Source organism: Coloeus monedula (genome assembly GCF_965178545.1).
Source record: "Coloeus monedula genome assembly, chromosome: 7".
Taxonomy (NCBI): Eukaryota; Metazoa; Chordata; class Aves; order Passeriformes; family Corvidae; genus Coloeus; species Coloeus monedula.
The window spans coordinates 19,375,183-19,384,721 of NC_138787.1; the positions used below are offsets into that span (position 1 = coordinate 19,375,183).

Genomic DNA, 9,539 nt, shown 5'->3' on the forward strand with positions numbered 1-9,539 from the left:
ATCTGGTTTAAAAAAAGGTAGAGAAAAAGCAGAAGGGTAAGCACAAAGCACACATGCCTAGAGCCTGTATCAAGCCTGAACTAAGCACTCTGTATTTTGACCATCACAAGTGAGTCACCAGGTACCAAACAATTCAATCCAAGCAGCATGAATATCAGAGCAAGCCTGGCTCAGAAACACAGGGCCAGAGAAAATAAGATGTCCAAGTCCCACTGCTCCCCCAGGTATGACGGGAACAACCAAGTCCTTTATGTCACAGCATAAGTTCACCTGAAAGTGGTAAAATAGAAGTACAGCTCTAACAGGCTTTTTAAAAACAGTTCAGAGATGAAAATATTCTAAATCTGAAAATCTTTATTTTCAAAATGAAAAATTTTGTACAGAACAGTACAGATCTGAGTAAATCTAAATACAGCAGTCTCTGTAATATAACACAAGGGTCTGCTTTTAGCACAGTACTTTCACACTCTAGCAATCAGAAGGCAAGCCAAGCAATTAGGAGGAAAAAAAAACCAACCACTTTTATCTGTCAGAACATGTATTTCTAAAATGAGTTCCTTCTTCACAAAATGTACCTAGAGGGAAGAGCACTCTCCACACCTCAGATTGCACAGCTATTCACACTATAAAAACAGATGAAGAAAGGACAGGAGATTTTCTATAGGAGAGATGATTTATGAAACAGAACTGCAAGTCTGAGACATAAATATCTGTTGTTTCTAAATTCCTCTCTCCTCCCCTCCCACACACACTGATGCAATTCCCAGAAAGGTATGAACTGCGGATCATTTTGTGTACACACAGTGCAAATACTGCACAAGCAGAGAAGTGTAAACCCATGTTGATTTTTCTACTATTAAACTGTACATTATTTATAACATTACCTTCTAAACCTCATACAAAGCTTACACAGTAGTTTCCATAACCAAACTAAGCACATTTACACACTTTGTGGTTCTCTGGATGCAATTTTCATGGCACCTTCTTTTCTACAACACTGAGTACAGGAGACCCCATGCACTCAGCATATCAGAATTCTTCAGCTCCATTTCTGCTGTACTTACATTTCACAAATGTCATGTGAAAGAACCTTCAAAAATCACACAGAGCCAGATACAGAAACATGCACTGCCCCTTTTCCTGATAACCAAATTAAACAAGTTACCACCTTTCATCCACTTGAAGCTGGCCAACAGCCACATGAACTGCCACCCCTCTGCTTCACCAAGCCCTGGTCTGGAGGTATCCCTCTTCCCCAGGACCACTGCTGACTCTGCAAAGCAGTTCTGCAGCTGCAGCAAGAACAGGGAGAAGAGAGTCCACGAACACAGTCATTTAACACACGAAGCATTCTGTTTCAGACAGTGGTCACTACACCATGTATACCAGTATGTTCACATCACTTCACCAGTAGGCAATGCTAGTGCTGTGGAAGCTTTCAGCAGTGGCCTTATCTCAGCAAAAACACAAAGCGCCACGTCAAACGGCTTCTGCTGCATTTTTTAATTCAGAGAGTCTCCCTTCAAATGGCCAGGATGAACTTTTAGTACTCTATAAAACCAAATATTAGTGCTTGAAGACTGCTCAGCTGCAACTTACAGGGCTTCCTTTTTGAACTTAAGAACATGCTGTTGTTTCAGAGAATTCTACAATTCCATTTCATCATTAAGTGTCTGTATTGTAGAACTTGGCTGCTTGGTTTTGTGGAGAAAACCACCCCAAGTTTTCAGAATATCTCTATCTTTTTGTAACCAATTTTGGAGCATAAGTAAACCTGCAGCAGAGATCGCTGCATGAGTGAAACAAATGGCTTAATGCCCTATCTCCCTTCAGGAAGAAAGAAACAAGTTACTACCATGAAAACAAGGACTGATGCTATCTGATTTGCAAAGTTGTTTAAAGAGAAAACAATGGCCTCTGGGCAAAGACCTTCATTGAACAGCTTTCCCAACTATGGTTTATACTGAAAAAAATGAAAGGTTTTTATCCTTTTTTACCCAAAAGGAGAGGGAAGCAGGGAAGGCACTTTGTAATCTCATTTGATTAAACAATTCACTGCAGGCAATAATATGACGTAGTTGAAAAGAGTATGTAATTTAAAGGCAGCCACAGCTTCAGTCTTCCATTCCAAGTTCTTGTTTCAGACTGAAAGACAAGTAAAAACATGAATCAGCTTGTAGCAAAACACTGAAAACTCTTTAGATCAATTAGTGGAAGCCCTGACAATACACACTGAGGTTAAGAGCTAAAAGGCAGAGTGGATGTATCATTTGTTTCAGGTGAGAACCAGTGTATCAGAATAATCATAGGGCAAAATCTCGGATTCTGGAGGCAACACAGACTAATCTTGAGATTTACCTGACGAACTAGGATGTGGACATCTCTGCCCTCCCACTTTTGAGATGCTTATCCCACTGAATGCAACCACGTCACTGACACAACAGCACACTCACCTTTTTAAGTAGGCATGGACATTGTCAAAGCCATGGTACTTGGCCAGGTAGACCAGGACACCTGTGGCACATCGGCCATCTCGCTGTCTGCAGAAACTACAGTTGCAGATCCCACGACATGGTGGGCACCTCCATGTCTACACAAAGAGAGACAACAACAAGCCCTTTCAGCTGAGATGCTATGCCAGATGCAACTCACACCCACAACTTGGAAGAGTGCCCTGCTCCACAGTGAGGTCTGCAGTGAACATCAGCACTGCATAAAGTTGTCTAAACCAGTGCAAGACTACAAACTCCCGAGTCTGTAGGTGATTAAACTCTCTGTTGCCTGCCTTGCACGTAACCACAAGAAGCATTCCACTCTGTTTAACTCCTACATCACAGCCCACAACAGCAGCACTTTGTCCACAATACAGTTTCTTTCCATAGGGCATTAAGCACTAATGCAAGGCGAAAGAGAACACTGTTCTGATACTCAAACACAAGAATATTTCGGCTGCTGCTCTGTTCTCATACTTTACCCCTGCAAATAACACTACAGAAGTAGTAAATACAACAAGTTCTACGCAACACAGCTCTGTGATTCAGGGTGAATCACGCCAGGACTGCACGATGTACTACAGCACTGTAAGCAGTTCTGTTAAAACTGCTGTCAGTGACCAACACCTCTGGCTGTGCAAGTCAAGCACAATAAACCACCCCTGAGCATGTCTTACCGGGTCCAGCAGTGCTGCTCTGACATCTTCCCCATATCTGTTACGGAGGCACGGCCCACAGAACTGGCCCCGCACTCCTACACAATCAGGGTTACGACAATTTGTCTTGGTGTCTATGGTTTTTTGGCGACACTGATGGCAGGTGGATCCCTAGAACACAGGAAAAAGAAACGAGACATTTAAGATGGCATTTTAGTTAGGGGAATAAGGCATTGAAGAAAATCTCTTTGGGAGCTAGCAGTGCTTATCCTGAAACAGAAAGCCACCTTGCAAAGTTTGAACCAAGACTGTTTTAACACTGCATCTTCAGTGTCTGGTAATCATTCTCCCTGGCTGGTATCACTTAGGTATTAGCTGTTCCAGAGTGACAGCAAGCTAATTGGCTTGGTAAAGGCCATTCTACAAATTCAGGCAAAAATAAGAAGGGGCATTTCAAGACCTCACACCTATTTCTGTCAAAAATCACATCCTTTCTCTCAGTGAGAGGGAGTGTGCTCTCTTTGATGCAAACAAATACAGTGTAACAAAAAAATGACTTCACAAAGTACACATTTCACAAAGTTGGAATATACTTACCATGGCCCTGTTATATACTTTTTCTCTTGCAGATACACAAATATTATCCAGCTCTTCCGCTGTTATGTCCTCAACTGGGCGCACAACGTGTGGAAAAGCCACGGCACCACGGTGACCCCTCCTGGGAGTACGGGCTTCATGCTGAATAGCAAAGACACAATACTTTTAGTATTAGTTTCAGCAAAAACTATACAAAGGCAAGGACCTTCACAGCAATGCTGAAGTCTCAAACACCCATCATATATTTAAGCAAGATATAACAGAACTTTGTACAGACATATGATATGCATGCAGCTTTAGCACCCTCACTTGATCTGTCACCTTTGGGGTGCAGTGATGCTACTGATCTTGCTTCACTCCTTCTGGAGTGAAAGAGGAAACGGTTTTCTAAGGACAAGGAAGGGGAAATGCAGAACACATATAAAATGCCCCCCCCCTTTTTTTTTCCACTTCTTCCAAGACCATGGCATACTGATAAACCTCATCAACTCTATGAATTGCTGTTCTCTTGAAAGAATACAAAACCACCCTCAAAACTCACAACAGGAGAACCAGACCTTCATCATACCTCCAGGTATTCGTCAGACATCTTTCTTCTTCTCACTAAGATGTACCGGTCATCTTCTTCCTCTTCTGGTACAAGAGTAGGAGGACCTTCAATCAAGGACCTGGACCTCGTGTGAGGCCGAGAACTTCGGTCTGGGTTCCTCCTCAAGGCACATTTGGGCGAGGAACGCCTTGGAAGTCGCTTTGGTCCCTGCTAAAGTTTAAAAGCCCCTAATGAAACAGGTGAAAACACAGATAGCTCCTGTCCCTACTGAATTCCTCCTCTAAAGATGCCTTCCTCCCAGCTTTTCCAAAGACGTATCTATCCCTGTCCCAATCAGAAAACACAAGGTTAAGAAGATCCTAAGCAAGTTCATCTTAAACATTCTGCTAGTCACAGAGGAATAGTCAAAAGCAGCAGAACCTGTGTCTATGAGGAGTTGCAATTTTTAGTGTTGTTCTCATCTTCACCCAGCTTACAAATAGATCAGCAGTGAAATTCATTACACTGCTGATTCACAACCTTCTTTAAAGTTAGGCTAAATGCCAGGTGTTTTTCAAGGCTCCAAGTTCACAGAATATTCAGGTCTGAGCTTCAAAGTCTGAGCTGCCCCCCCTTATCTCCAGCCTTTGTATAACCGCATATTTACACAGCACCTTGTTTAGTTTTACTGGCCTGTGGAGACACTTAACCTTTCTAAATTAATCTGTTCTGCTTTATACTGTGACAAATCAAAAGAGAATTACATAATGAGGACACCTGTTTTAGAAAGCAATAAAATTCTAACTGGACTTTGATTTGCATGGTTTATTAAGTTTTTTCATTGAGAATCCTGCTTTGTAATGTCAGAATTTGACTCTTAGAAATCTGAAGGCAGATACAGCACGTTTATACTCACATGACTGACAGCTGGCAACGATTTTCTCCCACCAAAGATACCAGAAACATTTTGCAACTCAGCCATTAGTTTTGCAAGCTAACAAGAGAAAGAAAAATGAAGCAGAGCCTTAAAAGGGTATTTATGTGCTATTACAGACTACTAGGGCAATTGGCTAAAAGTACAATTACTTATAGGAAATGCAGTCACTCTTCAACTCTTTACGTTTATGTCTTATTTATGTTTTAGTGACTGCAAGTAATTTGGAAATACTCAAACTTATTATGTTGTTAGGCTTGCAGCCTATGGATTTTCATATGCCAGTAAATGTAAAGTATCAGATTTATATTTTAGGAATGCAAATTCGTCTTAATGCATTCATGCAGTTCCCATTACAGTGAATTTAAACAGAGGTCCCCCAAGAGTTGAAAGGGAGGGGGGAAAAAGGGAGGGTCCCCAGGGAGACATTGAGTACTTGCCATTGCTTTGTTTTCCTTTATGTTTAAAGCTCTTTTTTCTAAAAACATAGCACCGTTTTCTTCTGTGTCAGAGTCTGAATCTGGAGCAGGCATCAGTGTTTCAGGAACAGGTTCCATCTCACCCTTCCTCCTCTCCGATCTTCGAGGTGGAAACCTCATGGCTACTTTCAGAGGAACAGGGCATTTCTGCCCTCTCTGATCTATCTCACTTTCAGCACTTGTATCATTCTCCTCTGAATCCGATTCCAATTTCTATTAACGAACCAGAATGGAAGCATGTAAATCCAGGAGAGTTGCTGTGCAGGTAAATACAGTCAACAACATTTTGTCTGGGAGTGGTTTAAGAGGCTACCTGGCTGAAATCCAGACATCCAGTCCTAGTGTTCTAGTGCACTTTGGAGCAGAAGGGAAGGAGAGGGGACATGGGGATAAAAACCTCTCAGGGAGACCTACATGGTCGTGCCAAACACAACAGAAAAGGGAGTGTAGGTCCAGTTGCAGCAGTGTCAGCTGTCACTTGCAGGTCTAATAGCAAAAATAGTTTGTGTGTGTGGTGTGAGAAAGAGAACTGCCTTTAAAGGGCTCAGTTTTGCTACATATAGCATTTGGCTGTAAAAAAAGCCACTATGTAGTTCTCTGCACAAGGTCAAACCCAATTTTGTAAGCTGCCAAGAACAGCCATCTCATATTATCAATGATAAAAAATGGAAACTTCCTTCTAGAGCCAGCCAATGAAATAATTATGAATAAAATCCCAGTATTTTCCAATCTTTGAATTCTGATGTCTTGCTTACAGATTCTCCTAGAACCAATGGTTCAGTGAGGACATAAATTATTTAATTAAAAGCTCATTTTGCAATGGGCTTTGATTTTTCTTTTTAGACACAATAAGACAGTCTGATTTTGATCAGCAGTAACAGTGGACATCAAATGGCTGTTTTTATTTACACAGGGTTTTTATTAAGCAGGTATGTGATTTTGGTTGCACTTTATGTGCAGTTATTGATTCTTTTTTCTGCTTATCTATTCCAGCTTTGTCTCCTACTTATTCTCTTTAGTATTGTTTTAATTCAGACATGTCTTCTTCCAATTAGACATTTTTCTTTTCTAGTCATTCCTCAACATGTCCTGAAGTTATGACAAACCTGTTTTTTCCAAACGTGGTACTACTTCAATTTCTCTTCTGAATATCGACCACTGACCTTTTTAAGCAATAAAACTGACCTTGCACTGGTGTCAAGGAAAAGCAGGAAGGCAGATTTCAGCACCTATCACTATTTCTCTAATGCTGAAAGAAATGCATTCCCTGTTACACCGCCAGAGTGGAGGTCTGACTGTGTGTCAAGACACACAAATTTTTCTGAGGTTTGCTGGAGTCCATGGGCTAGCCTAACATTTCGTATTGAGGAAACCAGAAATGTTAGGGTCCAACAGAGTAACATCCAGCAAGACAGTTTTAAGAGATATACTTCAAAATACATGAGGCAGATTTTAAAAGCTCAGAATCTTGAGTGCTTTTCATGGAGACAAAAAGAAAATTAAACTTTGGCTACTCAGACTGTTTACTAAATGAAATGATGCTTCTTTCTGAAACATTGAACTTTCAAGCTGAAGCTGGCATTGTTTTCCAACGAAGAATGTGTAAGAATTCAAATATAAAATAGCGAACTAAAATCAACTGTCTTACCAATGCATCTTGAACTTCGTTTTCTGAAAAGCCACAGAAAGATTCATCATCAGAGGCTTCATGAAAAATTTTTGCCAGTTCTTCTTTAATATCCGACCTAAATTTGCATTTCTAAAAAAAATAAAATATCCTTTAACTGAAGTTGTACAGAAAATTATTAGCATTTACAAGTGCAGTACAAGCAAATAGCTTTTTAATAAAGAAAAAGAAGACTTAAGGCATTTCACAAGGGGTTTCAGAACCACAGCTACAAATTACCAGGCACACTAGGTTAGGTGACATTTCAAAAGCTAGAATTGATAGCTAATCTGTTCCCAACAATTACCACCTAGAAGCACAAGTAAAGAGTGAAATGAAATTACAGCATACAGCATAGGTTTATAACTACTATACAAAAACATAAGCAGAGCAAGTAGCTTTAATTGTGCACAAAACATTTACCAGCTTTATAAAGTTTACATTTTTGTTACCTTTACTAGTACTGCACATATGGAATTATTTGTTCTTGTACTGTACTTACTGTGCTTGCAAAATTATCAGAACCAAAACTGTCACAACTGTCATCAGAGGATGAGGATGTTTCCATGGGAATCAGTTTTGTATTTCGAAAGGCTGTGAAGTTTCTCCTTCCCGAACAACCTCGGCGCTACAAAAGGACAACAGCAACACCATTAAGAAGAGACCTACGGCAGCACAGTAGCTTTTAAAAATATCTTTTTATTGACGCTTAGGATTGAACATTTTAGGATGTTGAGCAATCTTGAATGCAAGTCAGAAAACAAACATCAGCTTTGAACTAAATCTCAGAGTTAGGAATGACAATAGTTTTTACTCTGGTAAAATGCTGATCATTGTTATAGATGAGTATCGTTCAGTATTTAAGAATACTTCTCGTATGCAAACAGACAAGTGGAAATAAGCACATAAATCATGTAATTTCCCAATCATCATAGCCAGTGATGGAAAAAAGTGCAAGTACACGAAAAGCACCTGGAAACCTACTTTGATTCATTTATTACTTTCAGTTTGAGGCAAACACTAAATACTCTGCAGCTCTTAAGAAAGGGCCAAAGAATCCTATCCACAGATTTGAAACAACTGTTCTAGACAAAGCAGCTTGCTGTTTTTCTCATTTCGCCACCGATTTGAAAGATTTTTTTTTTATGGGCTTCAGGTTTTCCTTTCCCCGGAAATGTTTCTACTGGCAGTGACCCATTTTATCCCCCGAGGGTGGCATCGATGCGGGGGGGCAGTACCCACGCTGAGGTGCTGCCACGGTCGTGAGCGCTGGCCGCGGCCGGGCCAAACGCTGGATAGACAGGGCTTAAACAGCAGCTGCCCGGGCCAACCTGGAACCCTCCGTCCTCTCCCCAGCACCGCTCTACTTGCGGGTTTTCGCTTCACAGTTTCGCCGAGCACCCAACAGCGGCTCGGCCCGGCCGGCCCCAGACCACAAAAGGGGCGGCTTCTGGTGCCGCCCGCCGCGGCTGAGGGTGCGCGCAGCCGGGGGCACGGCCCGCACCGAGGGCCTCGGGCACGGGGCACGGAAGCCCAGCCCAGATGACCCGGGGCGGCCAGGGGCTCGCAGACACGCCCGGCCCCTCAGGCGCGGTCCCGCCAGTGCCTCTCCCGCCTCCCGCTAAGATGGTGCCGCCCCGCACACGCGCGGCCCAGCCACCCGCCGGCCGCCGCGCCGACCCCTGCGCCCCTTCCCGCCCGTCCCGTCCCGTGGGGCCGCCCCCCGCCTGCCTCCGCGCCCTCGGCGAGGCGGGGGCGGTGGGCGCATGGCTGTGGGCCGCCAGCTCCCCACCGAGCGCGACTCCCAAGCCGAGACCCCCACCTCAGTTAAGGGCACCGCCATGCGCGGGCCGCCCCCATGCTCCCACCGCACTGCACGCGGCGGAGCAGGAGACCCGAGGCTGCCGGTCCGAGTGGTGGGGCTGCCCCCACATTGCTCTCCCTGGGGTGCCCAAACGAAAGAGCCCCCCCACCCGACCCCACCAGCCTTCCACAGCGCGGCTTAACCCAGCTTGCTCTGGTTCGCAAGACCCCGGAGGGCCCCGGGAGCGGCGGCAAGCGCCACAACCTCCCCCCTCCCCACAGCAGCAGCGATCGGCAGCCTTGCGGCGAGCCCGGCGGGCAGCGGCGGCCGCAGGCAGCGCTCACCTGCGGGCGCGGCGGGGCCATGCTGGCGGCGGCGGGCG

General features: G+C 43.9%; 1 protein-coding gene across 1 annotated transcript; it reads right to left on the reverse strand.

Annotated features, from left to right (window-relative positions):
• Window positions 1-2,114: 2,114 nt before the first annotated feature.
• Window positions 2,115-9,522, reverse strand: CDCA7 (cell division cycle associated 7; the record flags this gene model as incomplete). The annotated part of the gene is made up of 10 exons (XM_082284909.1): window positions 2,115-2,145; window positions 2,454-2,590; window positions 3,170-3,319; window positions 3,746-3,886; window positions 4,314-4,505; window positions 5,191-5,268; window positions 5,649-5,900; window positions 7,336-7,446; window positions 7,856-7,981; window positions 9,502-9,522. 10 exons carry the CDS (start codon window positions 9,520-9,522, stop codon window positions 2,115-2,117), a joined length of 1,239 nt encoding a protein of 412 aa, XP_082141035.1.
• Window positions 9,523-9,539: the final 17 nt, after the last annotated feature.